Consider the following 18273-nt stretch of genomic DNA (forward strand, 5'->3'; position numbering starts at 1 on the left):
TGTACACTCAATTGTTGTTATTATTGAATTTGATGGTCGTATTGCTAAGGCCATCCACAACGCTGTCTCTATACCGTCTCTTAAACCGTCTCTTAACTACTATTTGAGCACTATTTGAGGGCCCCACTGTCCTTTTTTCCTCCATCTCTTAACTAAGAGACGGAGGCTGCAACGCTCCGTCTCTTAACCGTCTCTATACCGTCTCTTAATTACTATTCATTCAATTTAATTTATAATTTTTTTTAAAACCCAATTCAATTTAAACAAACACACTTTATTAAAATTAAAACAATATTACAACTTAACATTAAAAAAGCGAAGACATAATTAAAATTCTAAAAAAATAAAAATGACATAATTTAATATTCTCCGCCAAAGTTTTCCCAAATGTGCTCAATTAGATCCTCTTGGAGTTGGGTGTGGGCGCTAGAGTCGCGTGTCCTTGCCCGAATAGCCAACCGTTCTTGTATAGATGGATGCGCTCCACTTCGCGGCGGGACTACTTGCAGTTGAGCTTCCGGGGGATTCGGGGTCGAACCAATTTCCGGCATCGGGTCCTTCGTCTCGGACAATCATGTTGTGCAAGATTATGCACGTATACATGATGTCGACCATGCTCTCCATGAACCACGAACGAGCCGGGGCTTTGATGATGTTGAAGCGCGCTTGGAGAACCCCGAACGCCCTCTCCACATCCTTGCGCGCAGCCTCCTGCTTCTGCGCAAAAAGAGCCTGCTTTGGGTTCGCTGGCCTGCCGCACGTCTTCACGAAGGTCGGCCACTTCGGGTAGATGCCGTCGGCGAGATAGTACCCCATTTTATACCGTCGGTTGTTGGCGACGAAGTTGATGGCCGGCGCTTTACCATCCAAAACTTCGGTAAAGAGGTCGGACTGTTGGAGCACGTTTACGTCGTTGTTCGAGCCAGGGACCCCGAAGTACGCGTGCCAGATCCAAAGTCGGTAGTCGGCAACGGCCTCGAGTACAACGGTTGGGTGGGTGCCTTTGTGGCCGCTCGTGTAGGAACCCCTCCAAGCCACCGGGCAATTCTTCCATTGCCAGTGCATGCAATCGACACTGCCAAGCATCCCGGGGAATCCGTGCACTTGTTCGTGCAGGTTGAGGAGGAACTGACAATCCTCCGTGGTTGGCCTCCGGAGAAATTCGTCACTGAAGGCTGCCCGGACGCCTCTGCAGAAGTTGAGCAAGCACAAGCGCCCAGTACTGTCTCCGATGTGCAGGTATTCGTCGAATATGTCGGCCGTTTGTCCAGTCGCAAGCTGCCGGATGGCTGCAGTACATTTCTGCAGCGTCGTGTGGCTGGGACGACCGACCGCGTCGAACCCTTCTCGGAAGAACTCCTCCCTGGCCGCCAAAGTATTCGCTATGTGGAGAAATAGCGGTTTCCGCATGCGGAAACGGCGACGGAAATAGGTATCTCCCCAAATCGGGTTATCGCAGAAGTAGTCGCGTACTAACCGTGCGGCGGCTTCCTCCCGGTTCCGATTGATGTACTTCCGGGAGCGTCGTGGGGGTGGTGCGGCTTCCTCCGCCTCTCGTCGTCGATCTTCTTCGAGTGATTGTTCCATTAATTGACGCATTTGCTCAAAAGGATCCATTTGTTTGAGTTGATTGAAGATGGAAATTGGAGTGATAGAGAGGATTTGAGAGGAATAGATGTGTGTTTGTGTTTGAAATGAGTATGGAATAGAATTATTTATAGAGTAAAAAAATTAAAAATTTAAAAAATGAAAATAAATATTTAACGGTAATATTACCATTTGAAAAAAAAAAATTTTTTTTTATTAAAAATCGATTTTTTTTAAAAAAAAATGAATTATTGCGTCATCAGTGACGACGCCCACTCGCGGGCCAGCGAGTGGGCGTCACGCACGCATGGGGACGTGCCACGTGTCTCGGGCGCGTGGCGAGACAGCTCGTCTCGTGTCTCTCCGAGACGAGCTACGCGACGAGCCGGTCGCGAGCTGGAGACGAGATGGCCGCTGCAATGCGTCTCGCGGGGGTCTCGTCTCTCTGAGACGAGACGCGAGCCCGGCGCGAGACGCGTTGTGGATGGTCTGACCTTTTCAGTTTGGAGAGTAAAAACGTTGGAAATCGAATCCAACATTTTGTCTGTTACTGCTCCGTATTAGAGAAAGCTGAATTCCGAAGGGATAATCTAAAATCATAGCCTCTGTTTTACAATTGTATTAATGTGAAATAAATAGTTATGACATTTGACTTTTAAGAATCGTAGTAGCAACGATTTAGAAATGATAATGTAATGTGGTGCTAATTATTAATTAGCGTCTTCATTTAATTTTAATAGAGTAAGGAGTTCATTTGCCATTAGTATTATTATCCACACGTTTTCTCAAACAATATTTCTTGCACATTTCTCTACTGAATCTTCTCTCTCTCTCAAAGATCATGTCTACGGCGGAAAATTTGGGCGGCGGCGCAGCCTCTCACCAGTACTACTGCTACCAATGCGAGCGCCACGTCACCATCACTCCTCCATCCTCCCCCACCGACGAACTCGCTTGCCCCATTTGTCACGGCAGTTTTCTTGAAGAATCCGACACCGCTCCTCCCTCGAACCCTACCCCCGAATCCGATCCCTTCCTCAACGCCGCCTTCCCCAATTTCGGCGGCCTCCCCCTCATCTTCTCCTCTTCCTCCGCCGCTCCCGCCTCCTTCACAGTCTCCTCTGCTGGCGGCGGTCTTGATGATCTCTCCTCTCTCTTTGGCTCACGATCCCCCAACGATTTCAATCCCTTTGCTTTCCTCAATAATTACGTCAATAACCTGCAGGCGAGGGGGGCGAATATTCAGCTTGTTTTCGAGTCCCCTGGAGGCGCTGGGATTGGCGGCGGCGGCGCCAATTTAGGCGATTACTTTATCGGCCCTGGTTTGGAGCAATTGATTCAGCAGCTTGCAGAGAATGATCCCAATCGTTACGGGACGCCGCCTGCTTCGAAGAATGCGGTCGAGGGTTTACCCGATATTCATATTACTGCGGAGATGTTAGAGTCTGATTCATTTCAATGTGCTGTGTGCAAAGATACCTTTGAGTTGAATGAGGAGGCGAAGCAGATGCCTTGCAAGCATATTTACCATAAAGACTGCATTCTGCCTTGGCTTGAGTTGCATAATTCTTGCCCGGTTTGTCGCTACGAGTTGCCCACTGATGATCAAGATTATGAGAATCGGAAGAAGGATAACAGTAATGGGAACAACGGTGGTAGTAGTTTGGGATTAGGGGCAGCTGGTGGTGGAGCTCAAGATGATAGTAATAACAGTCAACAGACTCCAAGGACTTTGGAAAGGAGGTTTCGGATATCCTTGCCATCGCTTTTCAGAGGTTTTAGCACATCAGCTGAGACGAGCGGTAGTGGGGGTAATGAAGGAGGAAATAACAGCAACAATAACAATACTACTGGATCATCTAATAGGGGCTCAGGAGAAGGAGCTGATCAGGCTAGAGAGGAGGACCTCGACTGAAGTGCGTTGGTGCTACTTTCTTATCTTCCTTTTGTTGTGTTGATTGATTTGCTACCCTTATTGTGCTTTACTGTTTCAATGTAGTAGTAGTGAAGGAGGCACTTTTTTAGAATATGAACAATGTAGTGGCTTAAAGAGTCTAAAGTTGAAAGGGTTACCATCAATTTTGATATTATGTTGTGGCTTCCATGTATTTCTTATTGTCTTGCTCTACTTGGTGAATCCAACTTGCTAAATTATAATTTCATGATGATTGCGTACTTTCTTTACTTTTTTGTTCAACCTTATTATGTTTCTGTCAATGGGTGATGTGATAAATTAGTAATCAAGACCAAAAATGAGAACAAAACGAACCCCTTGGTATTTTACATACATTTGAATTCATTGTAGCCTCAGCCTGGCTAATCTAGTAAAAAAACACCTCCACTGTATTTTCATCAACAATCTTTTGCATCTATTGATACCAAGTCTGGTGGTTATAGCAGAGATCGTTTTGGTATGGTCGACCAACTCAATCATACGAATTAGCTTTTTTTTAAAAAAAAAATTTAGATGTGCGCTGCGTATACTTAAACCTTGTGAAGCTGTATTGAATGAAATCTTTGTATTGAATGAACACATTAATCCATTCTTAACGCATGTTCTTGTGAAAGCTTGCATATCATTTACTACTTCTTTCTTTTGGTATCCACACGTATCTGTCTGTATCTGGGAATGGTACTCAGAAGGAAATAGTTGTGAATCTGGGTGCTTGAGTTTCTGTATGTACCTTCGTAAGGCATATGTCAATCAAAGTTACAGTTTTGAGCACCATTTTACACCCATGCCATAAACTGTAGTAAACAATTAACCGCTGTCAGGGAATGTAATGACATCCAATAAATGAACATTAGTTATATCCCACCAACAAATCTACCATATGTATGGACTGGGTGATTTTGCACTTAACCTTACTCAGCAGTAAATGGGAGAAGAAATTGTATGTGATGTTCAAGCCAACAGAAATATATATATATATGGATATGTCTATAAGAAATTAATTTTCAGGGTTGGGTTTAGTTAAACTATATATTCCTCGTGATCTTACACACACCTCTTATGTAGAGAGCCGTGGTCTAATTCTCATCTTTACTTCATATGTCGCTGCTCATTCTGTCTGAGTTTCCACAGTGCCATATGCTGGAGATTATGTTGCACTGAGTGCTACTTGACTACTGAACATTATGATGGATACTTGATTTCTGAATCTCTTACAAACTTTCTCAGAAGATTGCGTGTGCAGTTGGTGTTTTGGGGTGGGGGTGTAGAATTTATGGTTTTTCTGTACCCCGACAAATTTTGTCTTGGTAACATGTGATGTGAGAATTTGAGTTTTGATGCATTGGGTGTTTGCTGTTATTGAACTTTGTGGTGGGTTAAATTTAGTGATAACTAGGAACATCAATTAACTAGAAAACTAGACTCTGTGAAACCTGAAAATTTATGTAATGGCTTGGCCTACATATATCTATTCTTGCCTTCCTATAAAAATAAGAAATCAGTTGTAGTTTTGGGTGTAGGTTATGCGTCTGGTGATAACAGATTGAGCAAAGGATGTTCATGATTGGATTTTGTACTGTTTTGAGCTGATCGGAGTTCGTTATCTTCTTATATTTCAGGAATGCAGCTAAGATATGAAGCAAGTTGAGCACAAACAATCTTTGTATACACAGAAATGTACCGATGACACATTTTTACTGGTTCTCTCATCAATAAATTAGACATGGTTCTAATTTCAAATTCTTAGACAGTTCGATATGACATATGGTTGTGTGCGTTGAGTGAATCTATTTTATCATTTGGGTACATTTAAATTGATAGACTTTCAACAGAAATTTCTGTAAAATATATTGTCTCCAGTGTGGCAGATTTCAAGTATACATAAATCCTTATCTCTTAGTTGAAAAGCATGTATAATATTGATATGATTAGCCATCTGTATTTGGAAGTTGTGATATTGCTTCAACGTTACATTTTATCTCTGGATGGGTAAGTTTTGGTGTAGTAAGCTCTGTAAGCTGTAAGCACAGTTTTTTTACCTCAACAATAGTAGGTGGTAAGACGAATCTCAACCATAAGGAACTACTTAGTTACTACGTAGATTCAGCTTACAGACACGAGGTAACAGTGCAACAAGAATTCTGGATCTCTGAACGTTACAAAAAGAAAATTCCGAATCCAAAATGGCCCTATGCATACGCTCTGCAACGTAGAAGTGATCACCACCTATTGTTTGGCGGTTTGACCTTGTATATCCTAACTATCCAGTTCGACGTTGTAAATGCCTCTTCCAAGTGTTCCAGCTTTATGTCTTTGTTTCCGATTTCAACGCCCCGAGCCCTGTCATACCTGTCACCAACAATACCCTTGCAAATGTCAATGACGGAATAATCACATGTATGTATGGTGTATCATCTTCAGAATTGCTAGTGTCAGTCTCAACTCAAGTGTAGTTATAATAGAAAACAAATACAAATGCTTGACTCACCCAGGAGGCTTCCCATACTCTGTTGTCAGCTCACCAAATCGATAATAGCAAAGCTTGTACCTAAGCAACAAGTCAAAACAATTAACGGAAAATGCTGTGGCTGAGGCATGAGAAGCGAATAACAGTTCTATACAGCAGCTTTACATTAGTTGAATCCAAGATAGCAATTTACATAAGGTAGAATACTATTTATCCAAGTACATAATAGCCATCATATGACATAGAATATGGAATGAACCACTAATCCTATAACTGAGTGATCCTATATACTTGTATTTCAATCCAATAAATTTCACCACTTTACAACAGTAAGATTGACAAACAAGCTGTAACAGAATTTTCAGTGAACGGGCATAATTTAGAGAGAAAAAAAAAAGAAAAAGAAATAAGAAGAGGTCTTTTCATGGTCAATTTCCAATAGTAATTTCAATGCTTATACCAACACTAAAGACGTAAGTAACAGCAAGACAGACAATGAAACTGCAGAAAATATGGTCACATTTCATCATATAACTCAGACAGGAAAATCAACTTACATTAGACAATTCAACATCTTTGGAGCTCCACCTTTGTCAACCCGATACTCTCCATTAACAAGGTAATCAGGCTCCTTAATTACAGGAAAAACTCCACCACCAATTCTCACCATCCACAAAAATCTGAGACAAATTAGGTTATATCAGTTGGCCAGAAATTCTGATACTATCAAAAGTAGCAATCAGCAAAAGAGTATGAACTTGAAAGCAAATTCTAAACATCTCCTATCACACTAGTACAAATTGGACAGTCACTGAAGACTCGTTCAATAAAGGACAGAAACAAAAAGTAATATCAGTCTGGTGATGAAAACATGCTTGCGGGCAGAAGATAGAAAAACTAGAGGACTTCGATGGTAGAGTTCTTACTTGTTAATATCATCTGAAGAATAGCCAGTTACACCCCCGAAAACAACTAAAACATAATCAACGTCAAGTGATTTTATAATCTCGTATGCTTCATCTTCATAAGATGACATAGCACGTCCAACGGTAGCAATGTGTGTGTTATTCCAAGTGTTGTTATCAACAATCACAGTTCTGTTCCCCATGGCTGTAATCTGGTAACCATAATCCCACCAAGACATCACCTTGGCATCTGGAGGTGTATTCTGTCGTAGCCAAAAGTATGCTTCACGGTAGTCATCAAATATCACCCTTTGGCCATGGGCACCTCTGGCGGCCAAGACAATTGATGGGGAAGAGTATGCCTCTGATGTAACCCACGTACAATGGATAACATATCTGCTTAGCAAGTACAATGCTCCAAGAAGCAAGGCAATAGCACCATTTTTTCCAAAAGGCATAGACTGGTCTAGGGAACCCTGTTTGAAAAAGAAAACAACAAGGTAAGCATACCTTGTAACCTATCTCAAGGATTTAAGATTCAAGAAAACTTAAATCCCAAATCACAAAACAAAAACAAATAAAATACTGTAAAATAAAATAAAAATAATTGAGTGGTATTTGATAAAAGGCAGTTGCTTTTTTCAGTCAGCTCTTAGGTTTTACAGGTTGAGAAAGGGAAATAGTCTGAATCCTATAAATATACTAATTATTCAAAACAAACTAAAGAGATGTAAATTACATACATTCCACATGAACTTTACCTAACAATGTATGATTGGTTTCACTTCTAAAATCAGCCTACCTACTTTAAGTTGCAGCAAGTAATGTAATGTAAGTTGAAGTGTCCAATATGTCAATACAATTATCAAACCCACCAAAAAACAAAATAGGCGCATATTTGAAAGATTTCACCATGAAACAGATACAACAATCATAAAACTGAGTACTCTACACAATGGGACACAGATAGGAAATTTAAAATGTAATGAAACATGATATGGATGATGGAAAGTAAGCATTGGATGCCCACCTTAGATGAAGCTTTGGTGTTACTTGCTCCCTTACTAGAGCCTGCAGGAGCAGGCTTGCTCTTTGACCTCACCAGCTGAGTTAGATTTTTTACAGTAGCTGAGACCGCAATAGCACTAATAAGGCATACTGCAGGTGTTGCCACAAGGATCAACCGCACCATGACTCCAGCAAAGTACATACTAGTGAGACCATACATCACTATGAATATCGTGGCATCTGATAAACGTTTGAAGCAGAAATACAGACCAGCTGGGAAGAGGAACAACAATATATGAAAATCAAACATGAACGAGGACCAAGCTGTTGGCTGATGCTCAGAGACAGACGCAATTATTGGAATGTGATCCTTTGCATAGGTGGGATCCAGGAGAGAATAAAACCGACCAGTCCACGGAGATATATACCCAGAAGCAGTGCCAACTCCCAGAGCTACTGCACCCAAACCTACTGCACTAGTCACAGTGAACCTCAGGAATGTGTGGAATTTCTTTGGGTCATCTAGCAGGTATTTGACCCAATCCAAGAAATTAAAAACCTGCACAAGGTAGCTCGAGGTTAGTATATCCTTTATGATAACAACATAAAACCTTGAAATAGTTGCTCTTAAATACTGATGAGAAGGAAGAAACTGCAACACAACATGTTAAAGGTAGCTTTTCGAACAGGAAGCAACAATTTCCACCAGCTTAAATATGCTTTCACACTAGAGATTGAACAAAGCTGCCCAAATAATCAATCACCTTATTCTTCTACCCAAATAAGGAAAGATCCATAAACATAAAGGACAGCAAGCAAAAGAAAGAATTTGATTAGGATTAGTTTCCAAGTGGACTATAGTCTCCATCTGCCCAATGAGGGCAATATATCCTAAAAATTCCATTTGATCAGCCTCAGCCCTCAGTTCCAGGAATATTAGCAAAAACATATGATTCATATTAAGTGGTTACTTTAGCGGAGAAAAGAAGCAATCAACATCGACTGCATCATACCAGGATCTAACTACTTTTCAGTTCGAACCAATAAAGCAATCCTTCTCACATTAAGGTGGTAAAATGAGAATATTTGATAAATTCCTGTGTCCCCTACTCCCCTTTACGTGAACCTATAAGCTTATACACCAGTTGCTGTCCAAGTTACATAATTGCACTTAGAATCTTAAAAAACGCACCTGAATCAAGAAAAACACCCCCATTGCTGCCATGTGTTCTCCAGACTGAACATGCTGAAAGCCCACAAAACGGATCTGCATAGCTAGTAACATTCCCAGCACATACATGCAATTATAAGCTACGTATAATCTCATTGAGTATCTTCCAGTAATCAATAGAACCAACACATATAGTGGGATCAGATTAATAATGAACACATAACCACCCCACGCCGAAACCATGTAGAAGTACCCAAAAGCTGAGGCTAGGGCCCAAGCAAGTGAGCCTGTATTCACTGCCTTAACAAACAGATAGAATGTAAGTAGCAAGGCAAATATAGCAACACCCTCGTTATCATACGATCCAGCCACCGACCTCGAGATGTAACCAGGGCATATGGCAATTAATACAGCTGCTACAAGTCCAGCTCCAGAATCCCATAATTCTTTCCCAAAGAAGTAAGCTACAATAGTGGTGTTGGCAGCAAAAAATGGTGCAGTGAGCACACAAACTTCACGAATGTGAACAGCAAACCTGCACGGAATGGAGACAATCTTCAGATCTCTAAATTACTACATCTCTAGGTGCTGGACAGTATGAAATATGCACAAATCCTCAAGTAATAGCAGATCAATAAGACCAGTTTGTGGATATTCCTATTAAGTATGAGCCATAGTGTCTTCCCATAAACCACAAAATCTCAATAATACATTATGAATCAGAAGAATAAAGGTTAGAGCATTAAATCAAGATAAACCTTATCAGCTCATCCTTAACTGGATCTCCTTTTCACTAACAAGGTATGCCTATTTCCAGTGTACAAAATTGCAGAACGTGTGTGTAATTGCTAAGGTGACATAGCATTTCTTTTGCAAAAAAAAAAGCAACAACTCTCATCTTTCCCAAAAAGTCTTTGTGCTTGAGACTCAAAACATAACGTCAGTAAAAATGTTGTTCGGAACAAGGGAAGAATTTGTTAAGAAAAGGAGACCAGTCCTCATCAATAACAACTGGAACATATTCAAACCCTTTTCCTGGACGGTAAAAACTATACTATGTTAGCATCCAGGAGGACCCCATTTTGTAAGTTAAAAAGAAAAAGCTTTAACAGATTCCTAGCATCCACGCATCAAGAAGTCAGCTAAGCATATATTCACAAACCGAACATACAAAAAAGATACACAATGCTTGTACTTTCCTAAAGGTATCTGACAAGAAAAGTACCGGAGAAACCGAAGAGTCCAGTAAATGAAGGCAGCGGTGACCATGAGACCGGGATAGAGAGTCCCGCCAACAATCCTCCCAAGCGGATACCAGCTCTCGTAATCGAACCAGTTCCAGAACTCATAGAAGCCGTTCTGAGTCAAGAACTGAGTGACTCGGTAATTGAAATAGGGGTCAAACTCGTGGATCATGCTCTCGTAGCGCAAGATGCTGAATAGACGAGTGATGAACGCCAAGACGTAAACCAGGAAGAGGACTGAGACGCGGATCAGGAGCTCCTGCTGCTTGGTCTTCAGCTTCAGAGATTTGAGCACCGAGCTCAATCCCGGCGACGCCAGCAGATCCACAGCGGATTTCTCCATTTTCGCTGCGACCATTGGACGAATTTGATGGATCGGATCAAAATTGGGAATTGAGATTTGGGGTTTTGGAGAGAATTGACTAGCTGAGGAGATCCATGTTCAAAGAAAGGAGATTCAGTTATTAAACCCTACTCCATTTCAGCAAGGACTTATTTGTATTTTCCAATCTTCAATTTTTGTTTTCTTGGATTATCTTCATACAACTAACTACAGTCGTAGTAGTAGTAGTATTTTTTTCTTTATTTTTGGGACTATATTTGTCTGTTCTGTTGAATTATTCATTTTTAGTTTGATACTTTTCACATTTATTATAAAAATTTATGGTACCTATTAAGTAGCAAATCGAAAGAAAATATATAGAGTTGACTTACCTTTTAATTTTCTTTATTTGTTAAATACTATAGAATACAATAAAATGCAGGCTTGGCATCACCAACTTACTTGCATTCACCCAAACATACAAATACGATATCACCTGATAACTTCAACTGGAACACATATACCAACAGCAACTAATTTGCCTCCCCTAACCAAAATCTTTGTGCCTCCGACAACAACAATCACCCTTTCTTTTTTTTCAGAAAGCAATAATAAAGATTATCAAAACCGGGTTTTTCTTTTCCGGGCAGTGTACTTTGAATCAGCTGGAACAACATTTCCCTTTCTTCGCATTTTTTCCTTCTTTTCCATAACCCACTCTCTTCCCTTCACCTTCTTGTTTAATTTATGCTTCTTCCTTGGCATGTGCCTGTCTGATACAGAAACCTGCAGTGTGGTGCACAAACAATTTAGTAACAAGCTACATTATGCGATAGTTCATCAAGTCCGCTCACTAAAAGCACTTACTGACTGATTTTCTTCATCTCCACTGAAATCTTCATCCTCAGAACAACCCTCTCCATCTTCACCTCTTGCCTGTGGAGTGGCACTGCTCAACGATGCTTGACCACACGTGAGAACGAGGAATTCTTTTCTCATCTTGGTGCTGTAACAATCATAAAGAGCTGAATAAAAACCTTCAACAAGAGTTGGTATAATGGTTTTGTAAATTTCATAGTACTTTCTTATCCTACTTTATGTATTTTACCCCTCCCATTTAATGATTATGTTGAAAAAGTGAAGCTACTTCAAAGATTTTCCAAGGAAGGAAACATAGAGCCCATTATATTAGAACGAATTACATTTGCAAGCATAAAAGAAAGGGCAGCTCTACTATGTTCCACATACCTATGTGGGAAATCAACAACTACACCCTCAGAGAACCCAGCTCGCATAGCAGATCCCAGGATCAGCTCACGTTGTGCCAAATTTTCAGGGTATACTTGTAAGACTGCTCTAGCTCCCCGTGCCAAGCATCGGTATAGTGATCCAAAGAAGGCTCTAAAATCATACAATAATAATACGAGTCATACTACTAGAACAAAAGAGAAGTAAATTGTTTTTTCAATGAGGAAAGCATGACTTAGTCATGACAGTCGTGCAAAATAAGAAGGATCAAGATGCAAGACATCACATACTTCAGTCTCAGGCATGGCTCATGGGAAGATCTATCAGCATTGCATAACCACTAGTTTGACAAATACAAAGGTAAGATCAAGTTAGCACATACCAATTATACATGTAGAAATGTGTTTCATTTCATCTAGGCCAACTACTGGAATATTAATACCAAATAGATATATGGCTAATAAATTGAGAAATAAAAATTACGATGCTCAATTTGCTTTTAAAATTTGCATTTGAGTAAACATGATGAAAATCATCTAAAATACTGAAATACAGAAAATAAAGTGAAAAGTGAAATACCAAATGTTTTCATAGTCAATAAAATGAGTGACATGGATGCAACTTCCTATAAGGTGATATGCAATTTTAGTACATGCACCACCCTATATCAAGGCCTTGCACCCGTCATGGTTCTTGCAATTGGAGATGGAGTGTGTGAGCGTGAGTGCATGATAATAGTAACTAAGCTATCAAGATGTTATTAATATGCAAATGCATCCACAACAAGCCTTATTCCTCTCGTACACTAAAGGAGTAAATGGTCATTATTGATTGCATATATTACCTTCACGAAAAGTTAAAATATATGAAGAGTTGAAAATGAACCTGCACAGCTGAGATACTTATTGCACCATCAATAACTCCTGGGCGAACCCCTAAGCCCTACATAATTAATCATAATTGAAAAGTGCATGTTATAAACAGAACAATACACATGAAAGTTCAGATTCTTGAAAGATTGGGTACATGAACAATTTGGCTGTGTAATTAGCCAAAATCAAGTACAAAAACACACATGCAAATACTGGCGCTTATGAGGCGGGCGTGAGAGAGAAAGAAATGGAACTGTCCAATGTGTTTAGTTTCCTCATCACCCACCACGTAAAAGCATAAGCATTACATTTCAAATTTCAAACTTAGATAAACAACCAATTTCAAAGATTCTGGCTCTATAAAAAGATGGATTAAGTTCTCAAAGTATAGTAGCTTAGCTGATCTTCTTGGTATGCTGCCATACATGAGTTTATGAAATAAAAATTCCAACAACCATTCTCTAAACAGCAACAAAATAAAAGGGGACTCTTGCTCGATAACAGAGCACCTCTCACTTTCTGGAAAACTTAAAACTTATAAACACATAAATGGAAATGATACAAGCATCAATAAGTACAGACCCTGAATACATGAGGTTTGGGCAAAGATATAGTACAAGTTTTTGCAATAGTCAGACTTCCTAGAAGTGCAGAACATAAAAATTTGAGAGTTTTTGGCTCACCTGACCCATGTCACCAAGTATAAGGTCACCCTCAGCTTCACGCTCCAATGCAACATCTGGTGTACGTGTAAGAGCAAATTAGTTAAACATCACAGAGCTAAGGCTAACGAGCAGAGCTAGCAGATTACTAAATATGATGGTTGGTTGTAGCATACTTAGCATTGAGCCAGATATATCTAGACCAATCCAGTGGTGCCCGTTCTCAGTCAATGTCTCCCCACTAAGTCCAGATCCACAACCTGAACAAACCAAATATTGAAATTCTTTACAAAGTCGTAGGGATGGCAGAAAGAGGCACATAAATATCACACAATGAATCACAAGCAAGTATAGTGGCGAGGTATATACATCCGGAAAACTCTGCATCAGTCAAAGACTAAAAGGTAAGCGCTTTGTTAAGTCACAGTTCTACAAGTCTCGTGATCGTGAATAAACTTTCATTGTAGTTTCAAACGATGTAAAACAAAATCTCAGAAGATACAGTATTAGAGAATGCACGAATAAACACGACAATTGAAGGTGATACGACATGTAAAAATCATCACAAAAGTGAATTCTTCTCAATTTGCAATGTACTACTCGTAAACATTGTAGCATATGTTGAGTGAATTACCGATATCAAGCAGCAGTCTTGGAACGTCATCCTGAGGCAGAGCAAGAAGCTCCAGTGCTCTCTCAGTAAGTTTGGCCTTTCCACAAATAAGAAAGCAGCAGCAAAATCACTGACGGGAACTCCGGATTCTACTTGATCAATGGAAGACAAGAATTGTATATAAACCTGAATATCGATGATGCGAGACGAGGAGCTGTATTTACGAGCTTCGTCGTCGTTATAGAATATCTCCGGCGGCGCCTGAAGCTCCGGTCGCGATGTCCTTTTTTTCTCCCAAAAACGAAGCCTATTTGTGATGCTCTAAACCCTAACCGTAGCTCTATTATTATTATTATTTTTATTATTATTATAAGACATCTCACTGCACTGCCACGTCATAAGGACATCTCACTGCATAGCGGACATCCCGGTGGACAAGCAAAATAATAAAAATTCACATATTCACAAATACGCAATTACGGAATTGAAATTTTGACACAAATACGGAAAAAATGCAACCATTTTATTTAAAAAAAACATACATGTTTAAATAAATAAAAAAATACATAGTTCAAAAAAAATCTCAAAGCTTCGACGAGCCGTATATATAAAGTTATTTTTAAAAAATCAAAAATTCGGATGTCCGCCGAGACGTTCGTCGAGGACAACACAACGGACGACCCGACGGATGTGCCCTCATGACCGCGGACGACCTCTCATCCGTCTGGGACGTCCGTCGCCGGGATGTCCGTTGCAATAGTGGACGTCACCAACGGACGAGCCGACATCCGTCGGGACGTCTGCTATTGTGGATGCTCTTATAGTGAAGTACTCCACGATATACTCCCTTCTTCCTACAATAAGAGTCACACTTTGTCATTTTGGTTCGTCTTATAAGAGTCACACTTCATTTTTACTATAAATGATAAGTAGGTCTCACATTCCACTAACTCACTTCACTCACGTTTTATTACAAAATCAATATAAAAAAGTGGGTCTCATATTCCATTAATTCTTCTAACTCACTATTTTTTACAATCTCAAAACTCGTACCCACAATAAGAGTGACTCCTATTATGGGAAGATAGAAGTATTAAATACGGAGTATATTGTAAATAAAAAATAAAGATAAAAAACAGCATGCATGCACGAATAAAGTTATTTTATTGTTTCTAAAAATTAAAATATATTATCCTTATTTGAGATAAATTAAAAAAAATAATAACTCATTTTAATCCAACAAAGATGTACTCTCTCTTTCTCGTTATAAATAAGGCATATTCCTTTAGGGCCAGTTTTGTAGACAGGATTTTTATGGAAAAGGATTATTATCTGGGCTATATTATCTGAGCTAATCCTCTGTTTTGTAGCTTGGACAAATGCAACTCAAAGCCCGAAGAAAAGGCGGCGGCCCGTCCATGCCCGCATGAATAGTGTAATTTTTCACTATTGGGCATAGTTAATTAATCCTAAAATTTTTGTGGGTTTATTCACTGTTTCAGCAGGTTTCCCCTTTCTACCCCTTTATTCTACCTCATCTCTCTCTCACAACGAGGACTCTGCCCTACCCTGCAACTTCGTCCTTGCCAAGGCCATTGACGGGAGTGGCGGCGATGGGCCTCGGGATCGGCCATCTGTTGTAGATCCTCGCGGAGCAACCTCCGTCATTCCCGGCCAGGCGGTAGTAGCGGCGGCGACCGACGAATTCGCAAAATCCGGATGTGACGATTTCCGAACCTCCTTACTCCCCTCCATCTTCTCTTTTGTGTTGCTTATTACTTTTACAAGTTCTATGTTTAATTTTGACGAATTCAATAATCTGAGTTGTATGCTTATTTTTTGGTTTATAGTTTTTTGTGAATTTTGTTGATTTCTAGAGGATATATAGTCTGGGACGATCATCGATGAATTTTGGGTTGGAATATAGAATCATTGATGAATTGTGAGACGATCTTGATGAATTTTTGGTTAAAATTTGTTGATTTCTTCTATAAATACATACAAAAATAATGTATTTGTAGTAAGGGTAACTTTGTCATTTTACGTCCTATAAATACTTATTCTGAAAATTTATCCAATCTAAAAAACAACATTATCCCAAATTGTAATCTAAAACTATCCTATTTTTTGCCCGAAAATTTTATCCCAACTTAACAATCACACTATATTCTGTCCACGATACAAAACGAGCCCTTAGGGTGGGTTTGGTTGCCATGATAGGCATAGATAATTGGCTTATCTATCCCATTCCTATTGTTTGGTTGCCATGATAGTGCTACCCCTAGGCCCATGAAAGGGAAGAAAGCTCGTCCAGGCCCGAAAATATATCCACTAAGGCCTGTTCACTCTCATGGTTTTTTTAATGGCCGTGAGATAAATATGTGGCTGAATTAGGTGGTGGGCCCCACCTGAACAGAATTTAGTTTGCATGTTCAGTGAACATGAAATGGTGACTAGTTTAAAAACTGTTGCCTCTTCCAACATGTAATCAGACCGAATAGCCCCCACCATCTCTTCAAAATTCCCTGCTCAACACTTCTGAAAAACTTAGCAGCGGGAAACGAAATCTCAAATTTGAGTCCACTCCCACCCAATTATTTTGGGCAAAAAGGTTGGATGTAATAAAAAATGAACCACAGTCTTTACTTCTACAAAACCTCATTGAGCGGCGAAAGGTACGACCGAATCTCCCTGAGGTGCGAGCGGGAACCTCCCCGTGCGGAGAGACGTTCTTGAATCTCGATTTAAGTTGTATCGTGGTGAGCTGTTGAAATTCAAGACACCCATGTGTGAGGAAACAACAACCAAAATTAACGGAGCAGATGCTATGAGCTGTGAGTCGATTGGGATTTTTTTATTCTAAAAAGATGTGTATGATTTGGTTAAGCAATGGAGTGATGTATGTAACAGAGGTAATTTTCGCGCCCGGTCGTGGCGGCCACTCCTCCGGCGTCGATCGCAGAGAGGCGTGCGAGAGAGAGAGAGTTAGGGATGGATTGAGGGGGTGACGATGATAATTTGGGGGAATTCAAATTTGGGGGAAATCAAGTTTGGTGGGGTAAAGTAGTCAAATGCTGAAATAATCTGAAGGAGTCAGAAATTAATAACACCTTCTGTGGAAGATTTACATCCAGTCAAATGCTGGTGAACAGTGACAGGCCATGTTGTTAATAGAGGGCTGACATGTTTAAAAACATGTCCACTGAACAATACGAAATATTTGGATTTGGGCTGTTAACACACTATATCTGCCAGACTGAAGCGTGATAACTCAGTCACTCAAATTTGCAGTGATTTTACACTGTTTTTTCCATGATACCCACAAATGCCCCTTCTCTCACCTCTCTCCTCTCACCCTACCACCTCATTTCTCTTTCCTTCATCTCTCTTCTGATGCTATATCTCTCTTCTGATGCTATGCAACCCAAGTTCACCTCTCCCATGGCGGGAGTGGTGCGGTGATACAAGCATATCTTCAATAATATCCTCATATCTTTATTAATTAGTTATTGATTTACCATATCTTTTCATATTTATTAGGATTATTTTCTTGTTCCTTAGGGTATCCATTATTATAAATAGTGAACATTGTTATTCATTTCGATCATTCAAGAATTATCAAATTATCTTATTTTTCTTTTATCGTGTTTTACTTTCTTTTACAACCCTAAATCTTGGTTTGATCGACGGGCAAAGCTCCCGCGACTATCGTTTATCGTGTTAAGGGAACTTCACCCTTAACAGCCGGTGACAACCACCGTTGCACCATGAGTGTTGCCACCGAGCTGGATATGATGAGGCGGTGATGAGACCAAATACAACATTTTTCGATTCTCTGATTTCATTAATTTTTGTGGGGCTGTGATTATTGCAATCGAGAATTTAAGCCTCTTGCTTCATCAACTCTTCCCTCTCCACGACTGAAAATCTGGGTTCATGTGATTTGGAACTTTCATGTACGCTTTTCAATTTCCTGTTTGATTTTGATCATGGTTCATGTAATTTGGAGATCTGGGTAATGTAATTTAGAAATCTTCGTCAGCCTATTGCAATTTTATGTTCGATTTTGTGTTTCATGGTTTTTGCTTCATTTTGTGTTTTATGGTTTCCATTTTGTCTCTTGAGACCATAGAAATTTGGAGTTGGATTTTGTGGCCAAATTTCTATCAAATTTCGCTATTGGATTCTTGGGAAAAAAAATTGGGTAATGAATCCTTAAG

At 39.9% G+C, this 18273-nt stretch overlaps 4 protein-coding genes across 4 annotated transcripts; 1 reads left to right on the forward strand and 3 right to left on the reverse strand.

Moving 5' to 3' along the window:
- Positions 1-564: 564 nt before the first annotated feature.
- Positions 565-1524, reverse strand: LOC121804583 (protein ALP1-like; the record flags this gene model as incomplete). The annotated part of the gene is made up of 1 exon (XM_042204188.1): positions 565-1524. A coding segment is annotated over one exon (960 nt), but the record flags the coding sequence as incomplete, so codon positions are not given.
- An 832-nt stretch (positions 1525-2356) lies between these two features.
- Positions 2357-5448, forward strand: LOC121804676 (E3 ubiquitin-protein ligase RING1-like). Its single transcript, XM_042204307.1, has 2 exons — positions 2357-3503; positions 5161-5448. The coding sequence occupies exon 1, from the start codon at positions 2429-2431 to the stop codon at positions 3500-3502; it is 1074 nt and encodes a 357-aa protein (XP_042060241.1). The 5' UTR covers positions 2357-2428; the 3' UTR covers position 3503; positions 5161-5448.
- Positions 5449-5609: 161 nt separating this feature from the next.
- On the reverse strand, positions 5610-10877 carry LOC121804675 (dolichyl-diphosphooligosaccharide--protein glycosyltransferase subunit STT3B). Its single transcript, XM_042204305.1, has 7 exons — positions 10318-10877; positions 9114-9627; positions 7944-8480; positions 6935-7389; positions 6566-6688; positions 6030-6089; positions 5610-5890 (listed from the first exon to the last, which is right to left on the reverse strand). Exons 1-7 carry the CDS (start codon positions 10692-10694, stop codon positions 5761-5763), a joined length of 2196 nt encoding a protein of 731 aa, XP_042060239.1. The 5' UTR covers positions 10695-10877; the 3' UTR covers positions 5610-5760.
- A 169-nt stretch (positions 10878-11046) lies between these two features.
- On the reverse strand, positions 11047-14380 carry LOC121804677 (18S rRNA (guanine-N(7))-methyltransferase RID2-like). Its single transcript, XM_042204308.1, has 9 exons — positions 14240-14380; positions 14075-14150; positions 13617-13700; positions 13462-13517; positions 12792-12848; positions 12197-12246; positions 11907-12059; positions 11526-11664; positions 11047-11444 (listed from the first exon to the last, which is right to left on the reverse strand). Exons 3-9 carry the CDS (start codon positions 13621-13623, stop codon positions 11280-11282), a joined length of 627 nt encoding a protein of 208 aa, XP_042060242.1. The 5' UTR covers positions 13624-13700; positions 14075-14150; positions 14240-14380; the 3' UTR covers positions 11047-11279.
- Positions 14381-18273: the final 3893 nt, after the last annotated feature.

Source organism: Salvia splendens, chromosome 5 (genome assembly GCF_004379255.2).
Source record: "Salvia splendens isolate huo1 chromosome 5, SspV2, whole genome shotgun sequence".
Taxonomy (NCBI): domain Eukaryota; kingdom Viridiplantae; phylum Streptophyta; class Magnoliopsida; order Lamiales; family Lamiaceae; genus Salvia; species Salvia splendens.